General features: G+C 44.4%; 2 protein-coding genes across 2 annotated transcripts in view; one reads left to right on the top strand and one right to left on the bottom strand.

Annotated features, from left to right (window-relative positions):
• Positions 1 to 8,532, bottom strand: part of CCDC38 (coiled-coil domain containing 38) — a 38,340-nt gene extending 29,808 nt beyond the window's left edge. The window contains exons 1-2 of the mRNA XM_034987246.1: positions 7,976 to 8,532; positions 1,770 to 1,823 (exon numbers count right to left, since the gene is read on the bottom strand). Coding sequence (XP_034843137.1) covers positions 1,770 to 1,809 — 40 coding nt within the window. The 5' untranslated portion in view covers positions 1,810 to 1,823; positions 7,976 to 8,532. The remainder of the gene's footprint in view (positions 1 to 1,769; positions 1,824 to 7,975) is intronic.
• Positions 8,533 to 8,724: 192 nt separating this feature from the next.
• AMDHD1 (amidohydrolase domain containing 1) lies at positions 8,725 to 25,246 on the top strand. Its single transcript, XM_034987809.1, has 9 exons — positions 8,725 to 8,915; positions 10,135 to 10,241; positions 11,661 to 11,725; positions 14,018 to 14,295; positions 16,721 to 16,946; positions 19,242 to 19,366; positions 22,550 to 22,643; positions 23,223 to 23,383; positions 24,479 to 25,246. The coding sequence occupies exons 1-9, from the start codon at positions 8,779 to 8,781 to the stop codon at positions 24,564 to 24,566; spliced, it is 1,281 nt and encodes a 426-aa protein (XP_034843700.1). The 5' UTR covers positions 8,725 to 8,778; the 3' UTR covers positions 24,567 to 25,246.
• The last annotated feature ends 1,277 nt before the right edge of the window (positions 25,247 to 26,523 follow it).

The following is a 26,523-nucleotide window of genomic DNA, read 5'->3' as shown; positions in this document are numbered from 1 at the left end:
GGGTGGAAGTCAAATCTGGCAAGAACAGGAAGACTTACAGTTAGGTCTTTGTGGCTCTGTGAGGCTCAAAGATGCCAAGGCAATACATGAAATCTTAGGCCTTATAATACATGAGCAAAGACAGGTGAGGGTCCAGGCAGCTGGGCTTGGAGACAGCAAGAGTATGGAAGGGCATAGCCAACAGGCTGAGGCCCAGGAGGAGGCAACAGAAGTCAAAGACCAAAAGGGACTTGGGGTTGAGAGGCATACAGAGTTCATGACCTGGACCCTATACCACCACTCTCAGGCCAGAGCTAGACCCAACATCCCAGGATGGGACCACTGATGCCATCCAAAGGGTGATCATTGGTAGGCTGGACATCTCTCCCTCAACCAACCCTCTCTCCTCCCAAGATAAACCTCACAAACTTACTGTCCACCCCACCTTTGGTGGCTTAAAGTCTTGAATGCCCGAGTTTAAATCCTGTCTGACCAAGTTTCAGTGTCCTGGATTCACAAGATATTTTTCCCCCTCCAAGTCCAAAGCCAAGTTCCTTTTGGTTATAAATAGAAAAAACTAAACTCTAAACACCAAGTATAGTAGTTTCCTATGGCTGCTATAATAAACTATAAACTTGGCAGCTTAAGGCAACGGAACTTTATTCTCTCACAGTCCCGGAGTTCAGGAGTCCATAATCAAGGTGTCAGCAGGACTATGCTCCCTCCAAAGGCTCTGTGGGGGAATCCTTCCTTGTCTCTTTGAGCTTCTGGTGGCTTCAGGCATTCATTGGCCATGTAACTTCAATCTTTGCTTCTGTGTTCACAGGGACTTCTTTTTCTCCCAAAGACACGTGTCATTTAGGATTTAGGACCCACCGTAAGTCCAGGATGATCTCGTCTTGAGGTCCTTACCTCAATTACATTTGAAAGACCCTTTTGCCAAATAAGGTCACGTTGCAGGGGTAAGGACACGGAGAGCTACCATTTTGGAGGGACCACTTTCAACCCATTCTAACAAGTTTTTGTTATAAAATTGTTATAAACTGAATGAGTGAATTATAAACTCACTCTAAGCACTGGCCCTTAGCCAACCCTTCTCCCCACCTGAGTCACTTCCTAGTCTCACAGAAATGGGGCCACTATAACAAATCACCACAAACGGAGGGCCTTAAAACCGCAGACATTGATTCTCTCACAGTCCTGAAAGCCAGAAGTCTAAGATGAAGGTGTTGGCTTGGTTCCTTCCGGAGTTTCTGTGGGAGAATCCATGGCATGACTTTCCCCAAGCCCATGGAAAGTGCCTACGGAGTGCCTGTTACCTGTAACACACTCTTGGTGTTACCAATGTTCAAAGCTTTGTCAAATTTGTAAGTGACAAAGAAGTTATTCTTCTATACCGATCAATATGAATTCCTTGTTTACTTGTAAAGAAGCAAGAGGAGGAGAGAAAGGCTGGAAAACGAAAGGAGAGGACAGATTTTGATAAAATGTAGTTATTCATGTCCTTTATTATGACAAATAATTGAGTTAATTGTCTTATGTTATGAAATTCCCTAGCAATCTAGGTAAATATGACCATTTATTGCCTCTCTGATGTGAAGATTTTTCTTTGCGGAATTAAAAAGTGGAAGAGAACCTTCTCAGCAGGCCATTCATAAACTCTTTACATAGAAAGGCCATGTCTGATGCTTGTCGTTTGGTATTTTCCTTTTGCTACGTGCCCCGATTCACTGTGGAGACTGACCATACCAGGCACAAAGCAAGAGCTCATCGACAGATTTCCTCTTTACCTTCAGGAGCCAGTGATACCGGCAAAAAATGTGATGACATTTTGTCTCCTGGCCCTGTCCAAAGAAAAGGAAAGACATTAAAAATAAATGCTGTAAGCCTGAGCATCAGGTGATGTATCACTAAATGGTACACCTGAAACTAACGAACATTGCATGTTAACTAACTGGAATTGAAATAAAAATTAAAAAAAAAATAAATTCTGTAAACCTTGCATAAAGGGGCAAATTCAACAGCCAGTGATTCCAAATAGCCTTCATTGCTTTTAAAAGCACAACCTCTTTGGCCCAGCAATTCCAAATCTGGGAACTTATCCCAAGAAAATAATCAGGTAAGTGGGCAAAAAATAGTATGTACAATAATATTTGTTGACTCCGTTGATTAAATAAGTCCGGTATACCCATAACACGGATTGCTGCGTGGCCCCTCAAAACAATTCTGTAGTCACTATTCCCTCCCTTAACTATATCTTAAAAGTGAAAAACAAAATATTTCAAAAGGGTGGGAGTAGCGTGGATAAAAAAAACACCTGCCAAATCAGATGTTTTGAAAAGTTGTTCACCAAACATTAATAGGGCTGGTCTTTGATTTGGAGCAACCTCTCCTTGCATTTCTATCAGGTTTGGGATTAGGGTTAGGTGCAAAATATAAGGAAGTAGCCCCCAAAACTCAGTTATCAAAATAAATAACATGTTAATGCAGTTTTTTTAAAAATTCCAAGTCAATGCAGGAAAAAAATCCATGGTGAACAAAATACCAAGACCTTAAATACAGACAGGATCTGACTGTGCGCCCCATGACCCGGAGAGCAAGCCCCTCCCTTGCCACACCTTTGTCCGGCCCACAGATCTCGCCTTTATGTACATTTTTGACATTTTGTTCATCATGGAATTTTTTGCATTAACTTTTATTTTTAAAAGTAGTGAATTAAAATGTTGTTTGTGTTTGCCCTCCCCTTTAGGTTTTGCACCAAAGGTAAATGTTTCCCTTGTTTCACCCTAATCCTTGTCTTGAATTTTTACACTTTTTTTATATTATTGTTTCTCAATGAATTTGCATTATTTTTACAATAAAAAAAGTAACAATGCTATTTTCTTTGGGGGAAGAAAAAGGATATTCAGGAATTTATATAAAAAGGTGTGCTCACACCAGTAACAATGGGACAAACAGCCTATTTCAGTTTGCCTGTTTAAATTTTTGCCTCAGTTCTCTTAAAGAGCCACGTTGAAGAGACTCCCAGAGGCATTTGTAGCAGATGATTAAAGATCCAGACTTTGGAACAGAGAAGCCTGTTCGTTTGATATTTACAGATGTGTGAGCAAGATCATTTAACATTCAAAAAATATTTATTGAGTATCTACAGTGTGCCAGGTACTGTTCTGGATGCCAGAAACAGGACAATTTAAAAACGATGACAACAATAACAAACGACAAAAAAAAAAAAAACCCAAAACACCACACTTTCTTCGTGGGGCCTACATTTTAATTACTTAGCAGCTCTGAGCCTCAGGTTCCTATTCCATAAAATGGGAATATAATCTCACCTCTGAAAGCTTTTTAAAGGATGCGATGACATAATGTGTATAAACAACCAAGCAGGGCACCTAGCACCCCGAGCAAACTCAGTAAGTGGGAGAAATTTTGTGCTAATATTTACCAAGGAGAATGTGATTTTACTTCCAGTGATTATAAGAACAAAAATGAAAAAGAGAAAAGAAATTATGTTAAAGCTTATAAAAGAAAAAGACTAACAAAAACCTATGTCATTGATATTATACTTTTTCAGATTACTGAAGATTTTTTTCCACAGGCATTGAGTTCATTCTGACAGTGGAAAAGAAGGGTCGGTGAAAAATTGATGACAGTCTGTTGGGTTGATGTATTTGGAATTTGGATGGCCAATATTAGGAGATTTTTGTATATTTATTTACACACGCTGCACTCATCCAAATCCCTAAGATTCTGCTCACCTCTTTCTTGACATACTTTTAATCTTTCAATTCTCTTATCTATCTAAATTCACTCCCCTATCCATCCCCACTTTCATTCACTTTATCCTAAGTCTACTTGCAACAAAAATCTTTATCCATGGATTCTGGCACTTTTTCCCTCCTAGAAAGACCAGAAGTTCTCATTCTTCTAAACCAACTGCTAGAGCTCTGATTCCAGCTCTCCAATAATTCATAGAACATGTTGAATGGAACCAGTAATCTCTAGAAGTTGTTATACTTCTATACTTATGTACTTTTAATCTCCCTATTGATTAATGAAGGGTTGGTGAAAAACAGAAGAGAGAAGAGAGCCAGCTATTCCTAGAAGGGATTATAAGGTTCTCTGAACTAAACCAATATGATGTGCCAACCAGGAAAAGAAAGTCAAAGCCAGCGAATGTCTTTGTTGTGCAAAATAAAAATAGCATGACTAAACAAAGGCTCTGTACTGAAATAGAGGGAAAATGTCATTGGATTGCATGGCAAATGCCTGCAAATTCACATCTCAAATATATGTTTAAAAACACATATATGTTCAGGGCGCCTGGGTGGCTCAGTTGGTTAAGCGAATGCCTTCGGCTCAGGTCATGATCCCGGAGTCCCGGGATCGAGTCCCGCATCGGGTTCCCTGCTCAGCGGGGAGTCTGCTTCTCCCTCTGACCCTCCCCCTTCTCATGCTCTATCTCAGTCTCTCTCTCAAATAAATAAATAAAATCTTTAAAAAAATAAAAAAATAAAAACACATATATGTTCAAATCCAACTTCTGACAAATGAAAAAGATGAAGAGCTCAGAAAAACGAGGGCTTTAAAATGGTGATGTGTGACTTCAAGCCATCGTTTTCAGAGGTGGCAGAGGCTAGTGGGGAAGAGCATGGACTCTCATTATGCTCCTTAATCCCCACGCTTCAATTTCCCCATCTTTCAAAAGGGCGGATAAGAATAGCGCCTACCTCATGAGATGGTTAAGTGAGTTAACATGTGTCCCCCACTTTGGACAGCACCAGGTGCTCAGTGAGCACCATAGCAGTGTAAGCCCATGGGGAAAGCATTCTAAAGAGCAAGGATGCCCTGTGTGTTTGAGGAACAGCAAGGAGATTCGTGGAACTTAAGCATAGTGAACAAAGTGCAGAGTGATAGATGAGATCAGAGAGATCTCGAGGGCCCTGTGGGTCATTTCCTCAGTGAAATGAGAATCTGGAATGGACCACTCCGTCTGCTGAGCTGGGAAGAGACTGTACAAGAGGGTGAGGGTGGAGTAAGGCCACCTGTTGGGAGGCTACAGTCATTGGGAGGGAAGAGATGAAGTGGTGAGAGGTGGTCAGATTCTGGCTACATTTGGAAAGTAGAGCCTACAGGACTGGCTGATGGTTTGGGTGTGGGGAATGAGATAAAGAGCCCAGGAAAGAAAGAATGGAGTTTTGATCGATGGAGACAGAGCGGCTGTGGGGGAAGGGGCAACTGGGAAGATCAAAGGTTCAGCTGGGAACATGTTACATTTGAGATATGTTAGACATCTAAGGGGGTATGGGTGTAAAATATACTGTTCTCCCAAGTGAACACCATACCGGTTGATTTAATTAATGCTAGCATTCCTCTAACATTATGTGGCCGCTGAGTCAGATTTTTGATGTGTATCATCACAGAGGTAGCATGGATGACCTTATGGAAAGACCTTGGCCTTGACGGCAGGCAGGTTTGAATCCTGCCTTTGGCTCTTATCAGCTCTTTCTCTTAGGCCTATCCAATGAAACTCAGTGCAACTTAGGTTCTTCTATCTGGTATGAATACTAATACCTTCCTTAACAGGCTTGTTGCAATTTTCAAACACAGGTAATGCATGCAATGTGCCTACTCACGGTAAGCTGATAGGGAAATAATTGCCTATAATTTCTTCAAGGCAGATATCCAGATCTGTCTTCTCTCTAGTCTGCTATGTCTTGTGAATAACCACTAGCATTTGAAAAGGAGGGATAATTGACAACCAGCTTTCGTAAGAAACCCTGAACTCAAATTCTCGAAACCAGTTCATTGGAGAGGAATCTACCAGCAATATCAGTGCAAACGTGAGGAACCTGACCCATCTTCGTGCACATTCTTAACATTCCAAGCCTCATGGAAGTGGAAAAAGAGGAATGGGGTTTTATAATGCCCAATCCCAAAGTCCAAGACCAACTCCAAATACAATGAACAATAACAATATTTACCAGATAATATTTGAAGCAGTTTCTGCTGGACTTTCTCAACAACTCTCTCTGCAACTCAGTGAAAATGGATTTCCAGTTTCTCAGTAGGAAATAAAAAGCTTTGTTTATCTCCCATATGCAAACAAAGATTTAGACAGATTCAGACCTAAAGCCTTTCCGTTTTTGCCCACCTCCTTCCCACCCACTTGGACAAATACTAGGAGAAAGGGCTGTAAACTGTGTCCTTGGATGGTGTGGGGAGACCAGAGCTAGCAATTTTTTGTTTACCTGAGAGCCAGGAGCCACTAGGTCCTTGGCCTGCTCAACGACCTACTTCTTTTGATTAGGTCAGAAGCAGAGCACAGGGATGAGGAAATTACCTTCAGCTCGACCTTTAAGGCCCTGCTGGCGTATTTTGTGTGGACTTTCCTGTTGACATTTCTGACTGCCCCTTTTGCAAACTGAAAACAAAACAAAACAAAACAAAAAACAAAAAACACCTGGGGGTCAAGAGGAAGGAGGAGAACAGGAGAAGACGGCCAATGTAAGATGATGTAAAAAGTACTATGTGAACGAAGAAGTGCTATGGGGATGTTGGTTATCACTGAGGAAATAATCTATAATTATGTATTTAAAAATGACCAAGGGGGAGAGAAGCCCACTCTTGTCCTTCTTGCTTCTGCAAACTTCTTGTTTGCAGGGGCTTTTCAGGCCATGTTGGATATCTGGACTGTAATCAACACACTCTGTTCATCCACAAATCAACAGCCCCGTGAATAGAATGACCATTTCTTCTTTTTTACTTCCCCAAAACTTGGAAGCTTTCAGTTCATGGTACATTCTGTGAACTCCTGGCTGAAATCTCTTGAATTTAATTGACCAAGAGGAGAAATAACAGGATTAAAATAAACTAGCAGCAGCAGAGGCGGCAGTAGTAATAGTATAATAATAAGAAGAAGAATTACACCTATTATTTAGAGCTAGGCACTCTAAGTGTTTTCCATTTCATCTTCTCTAAAGCTCAAACGAGTCCATAAAACAATTACCCCTTGAGGAGATGGATGAGAAAACTGAGGTTTGGGAAAATTAAGGACATTTCCCAAGGTCAAATAGCTCATAAGTAACAGAGTGGGATTAAGACCAGTTTATGGGACCCAAAGCCTTCTATATTTCTATATTGTCACCCCCTCCTTTACCCCTACAACTTCATAAATCTGCACATATGCCTGTGATTGCAAAATGGAACAGATTCAAGTCTTAGCAGATATGTTAGAAAATTTTAATATTTCTCTATGAATTAGTGACTTTATGTATTTGCTCTCCACTATTTCTATTTCCCTTGTATTATTCCTCTCTACACACCTTTCTCTTTAAACTGTGTATAGACACACACACATCTGTTTGTGATTTTGTGTCTGCCCGGTGAGTAATATATGGATTCCCACCCCGCTCTCTGTCGGGGTCTCTTTTACTCACATTCTCTAATGAACTCTTTTCCATTTTTTTCCTTTCCTCTCTCTTTACTACCAATTGATTTCTCTCTTGTAAGACCAAAATACAAAGCTAAAGTATATTCTTATTTATTGTGTTCATCTAAAGGATTTTTTTGCTTTCTCTTGTTTTTTAGTGGCTTTTAAAATAACCCTAAATTTACTTACTTTTATATTTTATGGTTTTACAGCCTTCAGCCTTTGATGGTCTGTTATTCCTGTTTCTAAACTGTCTTCCTTTACAGTGTAGTTTTTACGAGGCAGGGAAAGTGCCTTTCCTGTCTGTACGTTCCACAGCCTAACACAGAGCTTCTAATAAAAGTGTATAAACAAAATAAAATAATTAAGAGGTAAAACCCAGTGCCTGCCAATGTTTTCACAGCAGTTAAGAGGTGAGAAGAGATGTGGGTGAGAATTACAGACCATCTTCCTTAAACAAACTTGATTCCGTCTCCAACCTTGGCGGCAAATTGAGAGTAGGCCCCCCCCAGATACAGTTGGGGTGAGGAGTGGGGGCGGACACGGAGCTGTAACCACGTTTACCTGCAAGAGTTTGGATCCAGGAGCGGGTCCAAACCTATCCTTCAGGAAGGCGTTAGCGGACGCTGGGCAGAGGAGCCAATGGATTCTCTAGTCTCGGCTCTATCCTCCCCCGCCAGGATCCCCCTTCATCTCGGGGACCTTCTAGTAGGGGATCCCGGAGCAGAGCTGGCCAACCGAAAATTGTGCGCGGCACCCGCCACCCTGCTCCACGGCCGCGCGGACCCAGGAGCAACTCCCCCACCGCGCCGCCCTCCTCCCCACCCGCGGGTTCCCCCTGCCGGCCGCCCGTCGCGTCCCAGCCCGCTGGGCAGGGGCTCCCCCACGCTGCCCCTCCCGGGTCTCCATGCTCGGTTCCCGCCCGGGCCGCTGGGGAGAGGTTTGCCCCCACTCAGCCCCATCTGCGTAACCTGGCCCTTCGGGGACCCCCCTTCCGCCTGGCCCTGTGTTCAACGGAGCCCGGTAACCCAGCTCCAGTTTCCTAATCTAGAAAGTAGGGACAGTGGTCTCCACCACATTTACCCTGAACATTGACTGGGCGACCAAAAAATAGAGGAGATTCCATGATCGCGTTTATTACTAATCCTCACTCGGGTTGTTGGCACCCGCGCTGCCGCGGCGCCGGCCGAGGGGGAGGCGCGCCCTCCGGGGCGGCTGGGCAGGGCGGCGGCGGCGAGCGCCCGCCCCGGCTCCACCCTCCCTGCCCCGCGGCACCGCCCGCCGCCCCGCGCCCTCCTCCGCCCGCCCGCCCGCCTGCCCCGCGCTCCGGCCGGGCGGCCTCCCGGAGACCCGCGGCGCGCGGCGACATGGCTGGCGGCCACCGCCTCCTGCTGGAGAACGCGCGGCAGGTGGTGATGGTGTGCGGCCGCGGCGAGCGCTTCCTGGTGCGGGACGCGCTGCGCAGCCTGGCCGTGCTGGAGGGCGCCAGTCTCGTGGTGGGCACGTAAGTGGCCGCGCGCTGGGGGCACCGGGCAGCCGAGGCCGGGCCTGGCCCCCTTTCCCTAACTTGGGCGCTGTGGAGGGAAGCGGGTAAAAGCTTTCCCGCATCCAGGGAGCCACCGAGGGCCTTTCAGGCACCTGCTGCTACCTACCTCGTGTGACAGCTTCGGGTAGTCATTCGGTGAAAAAAAAAAAAAAAACGCTCTCAGGCTGAACCCCCGTCCCTCTTCCCCCCTACCCCCAGGTCTTTGGAATCAGCAACTCTGTGGTGGAGTTCTGGGACTTTGAATTTTTACAAAACACCCTCCAGCCCAACCCCCTTTGTATACTAAATTTGAGAACCACGAAAGACGTTCAGATGGTGATGGTTTGGGGCTGATAGGAAATTCAGAAAAAGAGGACATTTTTCAGTTTTTTTCATTTAACCCTCTGTGCTTCCTGCTAGACGTGACTAAAAGAACAGCCAAAGTTTGGGCGGGGGAACCTACAGTGGGAGTGGGGTTCCGTTGCCGATTTGAATTGGAGAGCCCCACCGCCCCGCGATTGCGCCAGATGGGCTCAGCCCTTATCTGAGGCTGCTTAGGGTTGTGCAAGAGTCCAGCTTTTAGGGACCGTGTGTTTTTAATTAACAAAGGGATAAAAACATTCCCAGTGTTACTGTTAAAAATTTGTTAAAAACCAGTTAACAGAAGTGCACAGAGGTAGGAATCCAGGTCTAATTGATGGCCATACTCTATGGAGTTCTGAGGCCCTACTATCTTCCTCTGGTGTGCACAACCCTTTCTCACTCCCTCATCCAAGATGGCTGCTCCACCTCTCCTTACGGAGTCTACCTTCCAGACAGTGGAAAATAGGAAGAGAAAACAGACCTATTGGTTAGAATTTAGTCACATGGCGGCACCTGGATGATGGGAAACCCAGAAATGTAGGCTTCATTCTGGGTGTTCATGTGTTCAGCTAAAATTTAGGAATCTAGCACTGTGGGGAAAAGGGAACATTGATCTTGGGGAACAGTTAGCCATCTCTATACATACGATTTGACTCTTTGGCTTCCATGCGGCTGCAGTCATTTTTTTTTTTTCTTCAAAGACACAGATGCAAGAAGGAAATATGATAAATGTTGACTGATACCAAAAGACATGGGCAACATATTTTAAATCCTTAGTCAGCTCTTCCACAGTATTTCCCCAAACTTTGGTAATTATTTCTTGATTTTTCTTCAGGGATGGGCTTATAAAAGCCATCGGTCCTGCTGATGCGATCCAAAAAATGTTTTCTGAAGAAACGTTCGAAGAAAGAATTGACTGTTCTGGGAAATGCATCTTGCCGGGTATTAACCTCTTTTTTCAGTAAAGCCCTGCAACCAGTTTTAGCAATGTAAAGAGAAAGAGTGGCAGCTTCTTTTAAATAGGGTCTCGAAATAATATTAAAATATAATAATAGCTACCCTGCATTGAATTTCTACTACTGAATGTCTAGGTGCTTTGCAAACATGTTTTCATCTTGAATCCTTCTAACTGCCCTGTAAGGTAAGTATCCTTATCTACATGTTACAGATTAGAGCACCCCAGTTTAGGGATGAAATATCTTACCCAAGATTGCTGGACAGGGAAAGGGCAAGCTGGGAATCAAACCCACTCATTATGTCACTTTGTCCCACTCACATGCTGAAGAGAAACAGGTTGTGTTGTGTTTAGGTTCAAAAGCTGTTGGAAGAACTTTACTAATCTACTTCATATGGGAGGCAGAGAGGGCAAGCTGCTGCTTCTAATACCAGAATAGATTCTAAATTTACATGGAGTGTGAAACAACACATCTCTAGGCCGAAAAGTGGGGGAGGAGGGAATCCCTAGAGATTTCACTGAAGTTTATTTATATCTTACTGATGGACAACAAAATCAGTTTGTTAACCATCATCTCCCACATTATGTTTTCTGGCTTCATGAAATCCTCTGAAACGAGTTTCACAAATTTTGAGTCCTACACAAAACACAGAAGCTAAGATTTATATTTTTAAAATGTCTACTGTGCGTATCTGATAGAGCTTCTATCTTCCATCTCTTGGGAGTCAGGAAATAAAGTCAGAGTGCAAGCTTATGAAAAAGAGCAGAAAATACTAGAAAGCAATCTGAGTAGAGATTCTTGATTTTTCGTCCAGTCAGAACCACTAACGAGACATTTAATCCACTTAATCCAGGTATTTTAAATATTATGGAAAGCCACCCTTCACTTGAGTTGTGAACCGTTTGGATAAACAAACGGTTCACACGATTGCTTTATAGTTTCTCTTCAGTTAAACTACATTTCTTTTTGAAGGAAGATTCATATTTCTGATTTCATATTTTTCCTTCTCAAAGTGGGGAGAGATTGTACTCTGTTTTCACACCCAGATTATTCCTTGGTGATATAGTCTGTGGTTTTGCTCAACTGATAGATATGACATCCTGTTTCAAAAGCTTGCTTGGTGAGCATGGACTTAGTGGGCAAAAGGAGCTGTATTTCTTTAATGGATATTCTCATCATGCAAAGTCACCCTCTTCCATTAAAGCCTTCTAGACCAGCCATGCTGAGAGTCTTCTTGTTCCCTGTCTGTGGAGGGAACCTACAGACAAATTCCTCCTCCCCCCACCCTCCTCCAAGATGGCTGACCATCATCTTCCTTTCCCAAGAGTGGTACGGGATAGTCTGCCTGATATCTAAGGGCTTTCTATTTCTCAGCTTTAAAGATGATTTGATTTATTGATTACAGGTTTGGTGGATGCACACACACATCCGGTATGGGCTGGTGAAAGAGTTCACGAGTTTGCAATGAAGGTAACTGCAGTAAATGATGACAAATCAAAATAAGGCACAAATACAGACAAGTCTTTCTAAAGAGTTGGTAGGCTATCAGGCTTTGCAACATATGCCTACATTTCTTTTTCATGGATATTTTTACTGGCCTGGACTATGGAAAATAAATTGCAAAAAAACTAACTTATAACTGTCCAAATACTTTGCACAGGCCCAGCAATCATTATAATAGTTTTCAAAAATTTTTAGCTGTAGAATCCTTATGTATGTGTGTATGTATGTATGTTTTAGAATCCTCCCTTTAAAAAAATGCTGAGCTGCCTTGGGGCGCCTGGGTGGCTCAGTCGGTTAAGCGTCTGACTTTGATTCAGGTCATGATATCAGGCTCCTGGGATCGAGCCCCAGGTTGGCCTCAGCACTTGGCAGGGAGTCTGCTTGTCCCTTTCCCTCCTCCTCTGCCCCTCCCCGCCTCACTCTCTCTTTCTCTCTCAAATAAATAAATAAAATCTTACCAAAAAACCCCTAAGACCCAAAAACAGAGCTGAGCTGCCTTGCTCACTAGTTCCTCCTTTCTTTCCCTTCTCCCATTTCACTTCTCCACCTCTGGGGGGTCTTTGAAGGGGCTCCAGGATACCGTTTGAAATTCACCATTCATTGGTTCAAACTTGGAAAAATATATTGCTAATCATAAAAATAAATTAAGTCTTGTATTCCCCCCCCCCCCAAAATGAGACTTATTGAGAAACATAAAGTGTAGCCTACGTCACAAGTCATTAATTAGCCAGGGCCAACCCTCAAATCCATGGTTGGAGCCGTTTTCACATTGTTTCTTTCTAATAGATTTTAATTTTTAGAGCAGATTTTATTTTTTAGAGCCAACTTGAGTGAGAGGTACAAAGATTTCCCACATACCTGCCCCCACACATGCACAGCCTCCCCCCATGATCAACATGCCCCACCAGAGCGGTACCTTTGTTAGAGCTGATGAGCCTACATTGACACATCACTGTTACCCAGAGTCCATAGTTCTTATTGATGTTTTCTCTTGGTGCTGCACATTTTGTGGGTTTGGACAAATGTATAATGACACATATCCACCATTATAGTATCATATAGTGTGGTTGAACTGCCCTAAAATTCCTGTGTGCTCTGCCTATTCATCTGTCCCTCCCTGAACCCTGATAACCACCGACCTTTTCACTGTTTCTTTTTTTTTTTTTAGATTTATTTATTTTAGAGATGGGGGGGTAGGGGCAGAGGGAGAGGGAGAGAGAGAATCCCAAGCAGACTCCGCACTGAGCCCAGAGCCTGATGCAGAGTTTGATCTCACGACCTGAGATCATGATCTGAGCCGAAATCAAGAGTCAGATGTTCAATTGACTGTGACACCCAGGCGCCCCAGCTGTTTCTATCGTACTGCCTTTTCCAGAACATCATCTAGTTAGATTCATACAGTACATAGCCTTTTGGATCGGCTTCTTTGACTTAGCAATATGCATTTAAGGTTTCTCCATGTCTTTTCTTCACATTGTTTTTTTTTTTTCAAGTGTATACCCTAACAGCTAAGAATTTTCTTCAGACACTGGGTACCTTCTTCAACAAACTAGAGCTGTTTTTAAGACTCCTTTATTAAAGCACACAATTGCAGAGCCAAAAAGCAACCCTAGAGATTTGCAGTCCAAGCATCTCATTACGTAGATGGGAAGCATGAGGTCCAGAGAAGGGAAGGGTGCGGGGTGAGTTCTCCAGCTCACCTTGGCAAAACCCGGGCTGGTATACTTCATTTGTGCCGCACTCCTTGCTGCCCAGAGTAACTGGAGCCCAGTGGGATCCCAGGAAGAGCTTCTTTGCTTGAGTGACAGAGGTCAGACCCCAAACTCTAGTAGCCAGACACGGAGAGGTGGAACCCCCCCGGGGCTCTTTCGTGGATATTTGGAATAACTGCAGTGGGGTTCCCGAATTGCCTAAGCTTTGTTTTCTCATAGGAGCTAGGGGTAGACAGAGACGTAGCTGGTGCACACTGGGGCCAGCTGGGTCGTCAGAATACTGAAATACTTCTGGGCTGGTTGGTAAATTGCCGCTGCTGCGTGAGACCCTAAGTGCTCCCCACCTGACTTCTCTCATTTCTGCCCTCCCCTGTCCTTCCTAAGATGCCCTGGCAGGGTCGGGGCTTCATGGCCATGTACCCCAGCATCCTTTCTGATCTGCTGGTGTCCCTGACATAGCATTTTGAACATCACTCCGGGTGGAGGTTCTGTGGAGCTGCCTGCGACCTCCCGCCCTTGCCCAGCCTAGGGGGAGCCCTGTGTTCAGTTGGCAGGAGCCACGTACATGGATATTCACCGAGCTGGAGGAGGCATCAACTTCACCGTGGAGCACACTCGCCAAGCCTCGGAGGAGGAGCTGTTCTGCTCCTTCCAGGAGCGGCTGCAGCGCATGATGAGGGCGGGGACCACGCTGGTGGAGTGCAAGAGCGGATACGGCCTCAACCTGGAGGCAGAGCTCAAGATGCTGCGCGTGATTGAGCGTGCCCGGCGGCAGCTGCCCATAGGCATCTCAGCCACCTACTGCGGGGCTCACTCGGTGCCAAAGTAACCTCAGCTTGCGCGCTTGACTTGGGGCGTTGAGGGGGCATTGAAAACAAAGAAGGAAGGGGTCAGCTGGTACCTAAGTGGGGATGTGTTGGCGGGGGGTGGGAGGGGGGAGTGGAGGTGCATCCGAACTTTAGTTCTTGCAGAGAGAGCTCAGTAGAAGCCGTTAGAAAGGTGTTCTGATTGTAATAGTCATCTCGTAAGGGTGGTTTTTTTTTTTTTTTTGAAGATTTTATTTATTTATTTGAGAGAGAGAGCGCAGGAGCAGGGGGGAGGGGCAGAGGTAGAGGGAGAAGCAGATTCCCCACTGAGCAGGGAGCCCGATATATGACTCGATCCCAGGACCCTGGGATCATGACCTGAGCTGAAGGCAGACGCTTAACTGACCCACTCAGGCGCCCCTTGCAAGGGTGGTTTTAGGAAGGTGATCCCCACCAGACCCATCTGTTTGCTAGTCCCTTAATGATGAAGGAGGAAGAGATGTTCAAAATTCTTTCGGTTAACAGAAAGCAATGCCCCCTACTAGATCCTTTAAAATAACAGATATTACTTTAAATAGTTGCCCATGACCACATAATCGCACTTTAGAGATTAAAAGTAACACTCTGTAGGAGATAGATCAAATCTTTAAGTCAAGATGATTCAGAATAGTTTTTATTTTCGTTCATCTGTTTGTTTAGCAACAAACATGTTTGTTTTCTTGTAAATGTTTTTTAGATTTCCTTTTATTTAAAGTTTCTCCTATATAGCTTTCTTGTAGAGAATTCTGTCCTTTCTGCATCTGCATCTGCATCTTATCTGTCCTGGAATTTCTAGAGCCAAAGGCCCACAGTTCCAGAACTAAAAGTTTCAAAAGAAATCTAGGACTTGGGGGCACCTGGGTGGCTCAGTCGGTTAAGTGGCTGCCTTTGGCTCAGGTCATGATCCCAGCATCCTGGGATCTAACCCCTGATCCGGCTCCCTGCTCAGCAGGGAATCTGCTTCTCCCTTCCCCTGCTCTTATTCTCTCTCTCTCTCAAATAAATAAATAAAACCTTAAAAAAAAAATCCAGGACTTGAAAATTAACAGGGCAAAGTCTTAGTGCCGTTTTGAGTTTTGATAACTTAGATACATAAGTGCTACAGGCTTACAGAAATTACTTGAAAGTTTCATAACATATATTTTTACATTTATTTAGTTTCACGCAATTTGAAAAATAAGTTTAATGTTAATTTTTTGTTTACCATTTTCAATCAGAGAAAATAAAAAATTAACAAAGTTATTATTAAAAATTCACAAAATTAATTAAGTAGAAAAGAAACATAAATACTTAATATTTCCAATGATGTTTTTGTACATTTTTAGCATTTGTCCTTCTGAAATTATTAAAACTTAAAACTGCACTGAGACTTTTGGGACATCCATCTATAGAAAACATTTTTCTTTTTCAAACGGAACATAAGGTGGATGATAGCAGTGTAACATGGTAGGGAAGTCTTAGGCTTTGGAGCTGTACCAGACCTGGGTTTGAATCCAGCTTTGCTACTTTCCCACTGCATGATTTTGAGGGCATCACTCAACTTTTCTGAACATCTGTAAAATAGCTAAATAACACATAATTCTATATGATTGTCTTGAGAATTGGGAACAGCATATGTGAGCGCCTGTCTCCTCACGGTTCACGTCTGTCTTCCCGCCAAAATGGTTTTTGCTGAGCGAGAGACTTCTGTGTGCCAAATACAGGACTAAAGTTTTACAGAAATTTTCTCCATCTGCCAGTGAGTCTCTGAGGTCTGTGTCTTGATCTCCAGCGATACAGTCTGCAGCTCAGAGGATGCCAAATGATGGCTACATGACGTGTCCAAAGTTACATAGCCAGCAAGTAGGAGAGCTCTGTGTCTATTTGACTTCAAAAGCCCAGCCCTTTCTGATCTATAACTACCGCAGAATCTTAGAATTTCAGGGCCTCCCACAATCCTCTTTCCCCATAGTTCCAAATGGTGAGACAAGAAGCCTTAGGCAGATGCTTCTAGAAACAGTGTGGAAGAAGAAAAAGGCAGAGTGATCACGAGGGCCCAGCTAAGGAGCACACAGTTGTGTTGTTAGGGAACCATCCAGGATGCCCTCGAAGTGTCCTTGGCAAGCAGATTCCGTTTTTCAGCCGGCTGGCCTTGCTGACATTCTCGAAGGCAACACGGCTGGGCCAGAAATGGATGAGCCCTTTGAGTCTCTGTACAGTCAGTGCCTACAGAAGTCTTGCCAACATCTCTGCTGTGTCCTCATTGTTAAGACTCTTGAGTTATTGCTTTGATTATTTCTCTACCTTCTTGAGGCTTGAGGTCATTTGCCCATAGTTTGTGAGATTCTTCGAGTGCCAGAAAACCCTTTCTTTAATTAAAAAAAAAAAGAAATTTCCCCCCATGTAATCTCATGTTCTTCCCCCAGAGGAAAGACTGCTCCGGAGGCTGCTGATGAAATCATCAATAGCCACCTCCCGCACCTGAAAGAGCTTGGCAGAAGTGGGGAAATCCATGTGGACAATATAGATGTGTTCTGTGAGAAGGGCGTCTTTGATCTCAGCTCCACCAGAAGGATTCTTCAAAGTGGAAAAGAGATGGGATTACAGATTAACTTCCATGGGGATGAGCTGCACCCGATGAAGGCTGCTGAGGTGTGGTTGACCTTTTGCTTTTCCTTTGTCAACACTCATGCTATGGAAAACTTAGTTTGTTCAGAGGTGGGAGTAGCCTTCTGAAAAGACAGAGAATGGGGAAATTTGTTTGAACAATGTGTGGATTGGTCCGGTAGAGCCTTGGAATCCCGGACCTCTGTTAGAAATTTACTTTTTTGCTGCTCATTGACTTGTATGATCACCGGCTGGTGGGATTAGTAGAAAAAGAAGCACTTTTGTGATCTTGTTTAGCAAATCCGTGCCCTATTTTGGTTGGCACACAAAGCCACACTGGCAGAGTCGGCGAGTTGCACACGTAGCTGCTGGGGTCTGTGGCAGCTAGAGCGTACCGTTAATAGTCCAGGATGCTCTTCTGATCTCTGCGTCTTGCTCAGATTCATTTATTCATGCTTTCAACAAATATTTGAGTATGTGCTATGTGCCAGGCACTGAGAATTCAGCAGTGAACAAGACAGACACAGCCCCCGCAGTTGTGAGTCGAGATGTCTCTCTAAGCCCTAGAGTGAAATAAACAACTGCCCTTGGGGCATAAACCAGATGTGGACACTCCACACGTTTCTCCACCACAACACGTCCAATGTGATCTCTTAATATCGCTTCCAGATCTGGTCCTGTGTTTCCTGCCCAGTGAATGACCCCATTATGTACGGATTGCCTAAGAGAAAAACTTGGATGTCACTTTGTCTCCTCACCCCCTCCCCTGTCACATTTCAGTTAACAAGCAAGGCTTCCAGGTTTGCCTGCTGAGTCTGTCTAGGTCCACTTCTCTTCCCCCCACCGCCTAGTTCAGACCACCAGCAGCGGCTCTCAGCTGGACTCCTGCAACAGCTCTTCTCCCTGTGTCCAAGCTTGTCCGCACTTGAATCCCTGCCCTCCGCGCATCTTCTCTTCCTCTCTGGTGCTGGAAAGCACTGAAAGGCTCACCCGGGCTGGCAGGACAAGTTTCAAACTCCGCAGCCATAGGCTTACCCCGATCTAGCTCTTGCTTGCCTCCCATCTTCCTCTTTCTCTCCTCCCCCGTCCCTTCCCCTGCCCTCTTGACCATGGCCAGCCACCATAAATAGCGTTAGGACACCTAATACCCCACGCCTCTGGATGTGCCTCCTCTCATCCGAACACCCCTTGCCTGGCTAACTCTAACTCCGCTCCGTGTTTCCTCTTAGCGACCACTTCTCTGGCATCCTTTCCAAACCTCTCCAAGAATGAGTTACAGTCCCTCCCTGTGCCTGTCCCACCATGTTCAAATTGTCTCTGAGATCCCTCCTGGACTGTCCCTGTGCCTCCACAGCCTTATCCCTGGAGGTTAGCACAGTGCCTGGTAGACAGGGGGCCTTTAGTGAGTAAATATTTGTGGAATGTTTGTTGAATGAATGTGAACTAGGTGGTCAACAAGATACTTCTGGTTGTAGAGAGTGAACCGGTGAATTAAACAGAGGTCAATACCTGGGATGACCAAATCGAGTTTGGGAAAGTGAAGGTGATTCCAAGGTTAGAAGGAAGCTTGCCTGGGGAGCAGAGTCTGTGGAGCATCCAACTCCCAAGAGCACCAAACCAGAATGCTCTTAGACCCGAGCTAGCTGCTGACGAGGGGCCGGCTCCCTCCTGCCCTGGTGTGGGCATCGCTGCCTCCCTGGGCCACGGGCTAAGGTCAACAATGAGTCTCCTTTCCCTTTCCTTGGAATGCTTAACAGAATCACCTTTCAGCCTGGGGCACTGTGTATGTGTGTGTGTGTGTGTGTGTAAATGTGTCACGCTAAGAAACCCACTTTAATGCCATGTTCTCATTATCATCATAGCATTACCTCCTCCTGGTTTTATTCTAACAGCTGAGCCCAGACTTATTTTCTTAAGATTTTTTAAAATTTATTTATTTGACAGAGAGAGAGATAGTGACAGCAGGAACACAAGCAGGGGGAGCGGGAATGGGAGAAGCAGGCTTCCTGCCGGGCAGGGAGCCCAATGCGGGGCTCGATCCCAGGGCCCTGGGATCATGACCTGAGCCGAAGGCAGATGCTTAATGACTGAGCCACCCAGGCGCCCCAGTAAGCACTTGGATTTAAGGATAGTTTTTGAAGTAGCACATGAGCTAATTTTCAAATGAATGTCCATCACAAACCTTTTACCCCTCTGGGGGCTTGCGCTGGGGAGAGGCAGTTGCCAACCCATTTTAATGACAAAGAGTGCTGCTTAGTTTTGCAGGGAAACCAATGTTCTGGCCCTTTGTTGATTGTTGTTGCTGTTGGTGAAACCTTTCTCTCTGCCCGTTCCGTTTAGCTCGGGGCTGAGCTGGGAGCCCAGGCGATCAGTCACCTGGAAGAAGCGAGCGATGAGGGCATCGTTGCCATGGCAATGGCCGGGTGCTCGGCCATCCTTCTGCCCACCACGGCCTACATGCTGAGGTGAGCTGCCCTGGGGGGTGACAGCCACGAGGACACAGACCCAGAGGCCTAAGTCTTATTTCATTGCCCTATCACATTCCTTAAAAATGCAGATCAGGAAAACTGAGCTCATGGAAGATGCCAGTTCTGGAGTGAGGTCCAGGAAAGCGCTTAGACCCAAATGGCCGTTGAGTAGGGAGATTATTGGGAAGAGTGGACCTTTCTCTTTCTTTTTTTTTTCCCCTCATTTTTGGAATTTTCCAATTAAAAAATCAATATGCATTACTTTTATGACTAGAAATAAAGAAATAGGCTTTCTACTTTAAAAAACATGCATCAGATGTTAGGGATATCAAGCAGTGTTCAGAATCTGAAGGAGCTGTTTTTTACTAAGAGGACGCAAGTGGGCCCCACAGTCCTCATAAATCCCCGGGGGTGGGAGGAAGGAGGAGACGTCTAAGTATGTTTTGTGAAATCTTCCCAGGAGTTTTGCTGTTTGCCCTCTATGGATTGAATACACCCAGTCCAGAGCCCATCTTTATGACTGCGGTTTGGTTGTCGCCACCAGGGGGCGCTACTGGCATCTAGTAGGTAGAGGCTCGAGCCGCTAAAGGTCCCACAGCGCACAGAACCACTTCCCACCACAAAGAATTATCCTGCCTAAGAATTATCCGGCCACAATTACGAACTGTGACAAGGTTGAGACACTCTGCCTCAGGGATGGAAAAGCCAGGCTACAAGTAACTTTTATATTTATTTATTTGTTTATTTATATAGAGAGAGGGAGTGAGGGTGCTCCCAAGTTCGCGTGAGCTGGGGGCAGAGGGAGACGGAGAGAGAGAATATCTAAAGATTATTCACGTCCAGTGCGGAGCCTGACAGGGGGCTCGATCTCACCACCCTGAGATCATGACCTGAGCCGATATCAAGAGCAGACGCTCACTGACTGAGCCACCCAGGCGCCTTCAAGTAACTTTTATAAGAGAGAAGAGAGGAATATTGCAGTACTTTTCTCAAATATATTATGATGTTATACACATAGGGGTAATATTATACATTTCTCTTATTATTACTGTTCTCTTAATTTAAAGAGTAGACATAATGTAGATTGCAACCAGGAAATACCAATCAATAACCATTCTTGGAATCTTGGCATTTCCAGCAAGTCTCAGTAGTCATCAATCAAAGTCATCAATCAATACTTAATCTGGTTAATTTTCCATCACCCAAGGAATAATGTTTGACAAAAAAGGGTTCCTTTACGTCCCCTTGAATCTCTTAAAGATGGAGCAAAAATCTGAGACTTGCACTGTGAAGGGCGGCTCAGCAATAAAAGCCCGAACTTTGTCCCTACGCCAGAGGCGGCGGCCATCTGTGCTCACTGCAGAATGGGTTGACCATACAATTTGGACAACAGGAAACACTGCAGAGAAGTCCCCACTTTTCTCTCTGGCTTCTCTGTTCCGCTATTTTTCTGAGCTCTCCAACAGGAGCAACTTGCAGGGCTCCCTGCCGGGCCCTGAATTCTCTTGACTCTCATTTCTGGAGTAACAGTGGCCTTATGCCACTTCCTTTAATCATTATTGTACGCATCTTTGTGTATACTGTTTAAATTTATTCAGGATACATTTACCTCAGTTTTTCTGGAACTCCCTTGATACGTCTACAGCCTCACTTTTTTTTTTTTCCTCCTTAAATATCTCTGGAAGGGGAGGGGAGGCGAGGCCGTCAGAATGAACTGTGGGAGGGAGGGGCGCCTGGGTGGCTCAGTGGGTTAAGTGTCTGCCTTCAGCTCAGGTCATGATCTCAGGGTCCTGGGATTGAGCCCCGAGATGGGCTTCTTGCTCAGCTGGGAGCCTGCTTCTCCCTCTCTTCCCCTCTTGTGTTCTCTCTCAAATAAATAAAGAAAATCTTTAAAAAAAAAAAAAAAAAAGAATGAACTGTGGGGAGATTTTAAGTTCTACCTTTCCTCACTCTTATCCCTGCTTCACCTGCCTCCTCTCATACATTGTCCTGGTTGAGGAACATTATCTTAGGTAGGCCTGCCAATTGTCAGTCATCGACCGTGAATGTTTCGAGGGCCTCCATTTTGGCCTATAAACCTGTAGACTCTCAGACAACGGCTTTCATCTATTCCCCTCCCCCCAACACTGTGAGCCTTGAATAAACACTAGCATAGTTTCTGAAAGCTCAGGGCTGTCTGCCTAGGATGACCCAGGCCCCCTTACAATGCCTGCCTGAGAAAGCCCAGCCTGCCAGGGGAATTTACTGTTTTTTCCAGCAAAACCCACTGATTGGCAGATAGGCCCCTGGACTTCCTCTTAGAGCAGTTACTTTACAAATTGCAGTTGTAATTGCAATTATAAATCCTTTCTCTGCTCCTTTAAGATATAAATCTTCTACCACCCAGGATTGTCTTCTCAAGGACCCACCCCTTTTTCCTCCCGACTTCCTCTTTCTTTCTTTAAAATGCCCGGTTACCACTGCACAAATCAAAATTGAGTCCAGACCACACTGGACCCTTTCCCTTTTGCAGTAGTTATTACTGAATACAGTCTGTCTTCACCCCTTTAGCTAGTGTTTGGCTCTATTTATCCCTGACATAACTTTTGAGTCATGTCCTAAAGAACAATATTTTGCCAAGGAGATTAAGGAGACACGCAACCCAGGAAGAAGCACAGACATTTTATGTATTAGATTCTTAGGCCTTCAAGACTTTAAAGGGCCTACCAAAAATGTTTGAGACCCTTCCCCACCCCCAAGGAGGGGGAGAGAGATGAATAAAAAAAAAAATTGCAAAATGGAAGTTAATAAAAATAGCATTATTTTAACCTCATTGTTTATATTTGGGAGTCAAAAAAAAAGTGTGTTACATTTGAAAAAAAACTAAGTTATATTTTTCTTCCTTAGCAAGAATCTCTGAAAGTATATAAAGATTGCTAAAATTAAAAAAAAAAATGCTAAGATAAACACTCCCAAATTAAAGAAATTAGTCATGGGCAAGTCATTTCAAAAGCAGATAAAAATCAGGCGTCCTGGGTTCCACCTGACTTCACCACTCATCACTTAACCTTGAGTGTCTCTTTCTTCTTCCAGAACACAGAGGGGTTGGATATCTTAAGTTGGCTTCCATTCCGAATACCTAATCTGCCGAAGCTCTGCTTCCAGAGACTGACATCTTCCTTTCTTTTCCCCTCCTCTTAGACTGAAGCAGCCTCGCGCTAGGAAGATGTTGGATGAAGGGGTAATCGTTGCTTTGGGCAGCGATTTCAACCCGAATGCATATTGCTTTTCAATGGTAATTATTTTTAATGTGACTTTCTAAGGAGAGAAACCGTCTTCCGCCACGTGTATGAATAATTTAAAAATAGTTCACTAACTGTTCAAATGTACCAAAGATCTAAGAAACGGTTTTCTTGTGAAGCAGGAAAAAAAGTGCAGACAGCAGGGTCATCGGATAGTTCTGTGCCACACGAATGCCTCTAGGCCTAGAGAGAGGAGAGAAAGTTCTATCTGCGGAATTTTTTTAAGGCAGCCTTGGGCGTTGTGGTTTGATGATAACTCCCTCCGGTCTTGGAGGATAACACAAGCTCAAAGAAGTTTTAGTAAATAAGCATGGAGGTGCGCTTTCATCTTACATAGCCAGTGGTCTTGAAAAGTTGTCAATAAATCCTCAATACCGGGGGGGGGGGGGGGTAATCTCTCTAATAGAGAAATCTTTAACAAAGCATAAGAATCTGTACACGTAAATTAAAATGTTCTCGTACCAGTTTAGCCAGTTCCTCCCAGACATTTAATCTCCATTATTGGTTGTGCTGTGTTGAGTAGCAGTTACCATTCTGTTCCGTTCCTCGAATACGGTTCTTCCCTGCCTTAGCCAGTGGTCATGCACCTGGCCTGCGTGAACATGGGAATGTCCATGGCTGAAGCCTTGGCCGCTGCCACCATCAACGCAGCTTATGCCCTGGGAAAATCACACACACGTGGATCTCTGGAAGTCGGCAAACAGGGAGATCTCATTATCATCAACTCGTCCAGGCGAGTGTTCTCCCAACGGAGCTATTTTATGTTGTGCCCCTCGTAATATGTAGGCTGGGTTTGAATGGCTTTTCTGCTCAGTATTAGCATCTGGCTCTGTGTCGGCCCACAAGCTCCCCAATCTCCTTTATCCTCACCCCTTTCTAACCAGCAAGTCTCCCCACGAGTCCTAAACCACACAGGGTAGACAGACCAGCTTCTCCGGTCTCTTCATCTGTCTCCCATCTGTCCTAGATTGCCAGGTTTCTGTTCTGTTTACCCGGACTTTGGACTCGTGCCCCCTGGCTTGTGTTCTTGTTTTTCTGCTGGAGTTCTGACCTACGGCTGGTGCTGGGCCGTGCATGTTCCAACTCCGGCTGGTCACCCGCATCTGATTCATTACCTCTCTGGCTTCTCACTCCTACCAGATCCCAAAAGCCTCGTTTCCGTTTTCCTGCTCCTGGGTTCGTGTTACTCACACACAGTCGGCTGCCAGCTGGGTCTCCGATATAACAATTTGAGTCTTATTTTTCTAAATCTGGAAGTCATAAATCCTTGACCCTAGCAGGTCTACTGCATTCTTTGGTCCTCAAATTCAACTGAAGAAAGCGACTCTGTAATTCTACTCTTCACTCTATTGAAAATAATGCTGGGGCGCTTGGGTGGCTCAGATGGTTAAGCATCTGCCTTCGGCTCGGGTCATGATCCCGGGGTCCTGGGATCGAGCCCCATGTCCAGCTCTTGGCTCAGCGGGGAGCCTGCTTCTCCCTCTCCCTCTCCCCCTGCTCGTGCTCTCTCTCTCTCTCTCTCTCTCTCTGTGTCTTGAATGAATAAATAAAATCTTTAAAAAAAAAAGAAAGAAAATAATGCTGGGGCACCTTTTGTATATCGCTTAATCGGATCAAATATTTTAAGGTCAAATACTTCAACAATACCATTAAAGAATATTTAAGTCACAGGCTAGTTATCATAGTAATCTACTATTTTTTTAAAAAGCCCGAATATCAATGACAGGGTATAAAGAAATTTTTAGAGAATGTATTTCTAAATTAGCATTTATTGACAAAGTGATCATTTTGGCTTGTATGCATTAAAGTACGTTTGATTTCTTTCTAGATGGGAACATTTGATTTACCAGTTTGGAGGCCATCATGAATTAATTGAATATGTTGTAGCTAAAGGAAAAGTCGTCTATAAAAAATGAAAGATCTGAAAGGAAAGAGAAGACCTTTCGGCTATATAAGTCAATGCAGTTGCAGTAAAAGTTAAAATACCATAGTAATTTACCAGAGTGATGTCACTTAAATATATTTCAGTGCTTTGTTAATCCACTTGAAAAAAACCAAGTCATTAATTTCTTTTAATTTAACATGTGCACCTGGACATATAAGCAGGTAAATCAATTGGATCATAATCTCAGAACATTAAATCATTTCACAGAGATTTATTACAAATAATTTGAAGATTAATACGGTAGAGTATCATCAGAATGCCCTCGTGGGGAAAAGCAATTGGCAGTTAGGTAGACACGGCTTGAAACTCCCATTTTGTTTGTGCTTTTCAAGTTTCAGTTTTTAAACTATGGGATGGTGAGAAATCCAAGTGATATGCCCCCAGTTAAGCAAATGCAGCCTTCCATTATAAGCAGCTGGTTTGTCCTTTCCCACACAGGTTGCCTTTCTATAAGCTCTTCAAATGCATGGGTGTCCCCTGAGGTAGGGTGTCCTTCTATTTCTAATTTCTTCTTGACTCCAGGAGTAGTGCTTCAGGGAAGAGTTCAAGACTCGTCATTTTAGGGGCGCCTGGGTGGCTCAGTCATTAAGCGTCTGCCTTCGGCTCAGGTCATGGTCCCAGGGTCCTGGGATCGAGCCCCGCATCGGGCTCCCTGCTCGGCAGGGAGCCTGCTTCTCCCTCTGACCCTCCCCTTGCTTGTGTTCCCTCTCTCGCTGCCTCTCTCTGTCAAATAAATAAGTAAAATCTTAAAAAAAAAAAAAGTCATTTTATACATGGAGACGGGGGCCTTCCTAGAATGGATGCATTTGGACCAAATCTGATAATGTAATTTTTAAAAATCATTTTTAAGAGTTTGATTATTCACATTACAAATGTATAACAAAATTTTTAAAGCTCTCAATAAATATGTATTGTCACTATTATTGTTGTTTCCAGCCCCGGAAGTAGATTGGTGGTATTACCTATTACAGCTTCTTAGGAAATGAACAAATTACATAATTACACATAAAGAAATTGTGGATGATGATATAAATAGGTGTTTCGAAAGCCATATGAATTTACTTGAAATGTTTTTCAATGTTTAATCATCCTTATAATCACAATGGTATTATTAAACTTTGTCCTATTTATGAATAAATGATTTGAGAAGTAAAGATTAACCAAATTATCACCCATTTCATGTTAAAAATGGCTGAATCAATGAGGCTTAACTGTATTCCGTTTAAATCAAATACTCCTTGTTGAGAGGTTATGGGTGACAGTGCACATTGCTGTCACTGTCCAGTAACATGGGGTCATCGGAGCTTTGTCCCTCATATGCTTGGGTAAGGAGTCTTGAGGGGGTGTGGGAGGTGCATGGTCGTCCTCCCCTGTGACCAAGCACCTACTCAATTGTAGGAGTTTGGGATGCAGGCGATAGATATAAAGGCTAAAACTAAATACGAGGTCCGTTCAAACACAGAAGTCTATCTCTATACCTATGGAATAAGAAGGTGAAGTGCATCTTATTCTCCCTCTAGGAGACATTCACTTTAAACAAATAGCATTAATGTCTTTTTCGGATGAAAGGAGAAGAAGATACCCACCCAGAACAGCCTTAGTCCTCCCAGGCCAGTGTCCTGTAAGCCCTTGCAACTTGGGAGCTTGCTAGACATGAGAACCTCGGCCCCACCCCAGACCTGCTGAATCAGAATCTGTGTCTTAACCAGCGGCCAGGTTATTTGTACACCTGTTAAAGTCTGAGAAGTGCCGCAGCCTGCGGTCTAGACCCTAGCCACACCGGCTTTCACACTGTGCCTCAAAACACCGTTTGCTTTTGCTGTTCCAGGCTTTGCAACACTGTTCCCTCTACCTGGGCTGCTTTCCCGCTCTTCTCTGTGTGGGAAATCAGAGCTAGTCCCTCCCCTGCCGTGTGCCCGTCCTTCATG

This window comes from Mirounga leonina, unplaced genomic scaffold, assembly GCF_011800145.1.
Source record: "Mirounga leonina isolate KUSES-001 unplaced genomic scaffold, KU_Mleo_1.0 Mir_418, whole genome shotgun sequence".
In the NCBI taxonomy this organism is placed as follows: Eukaryota; Metazoa; Chordata; class Mammalia; order Carnivora; family Phocidae; genus Mirounga; species Mirounga leonina.
Note: the sequence above shows the minus strand (reverse complement) of the source record. Positions and strands in the feature narration are given on the sequence as shown.

Bases quoted from the DNA above. Each gene is read 5' to 3' on its own strand.
- AMDHD1 (XM_034987809.1), top strand. From the start codon at position 8,779: ATGGCTGGCGGCCACCGCCTCCTGCTGGAGAACGCGCGGCAGGTGGTG. The intron at 16,947-19,241 runs GTGTGGTTGACC...CGTTCCGTTTAG, and splicing joins ACCCGATGAAGGCTGCTGAG to CTCGGGGCTGAGCTGGGAGC. The intron at 19,367-22,549 runs GTGAGCTGCCCT...CCCTCCTCTTAG, and splicing joins ACCACGGCCTACATGCTGAG to ACTGAAGCAGCCTCGCGCTA.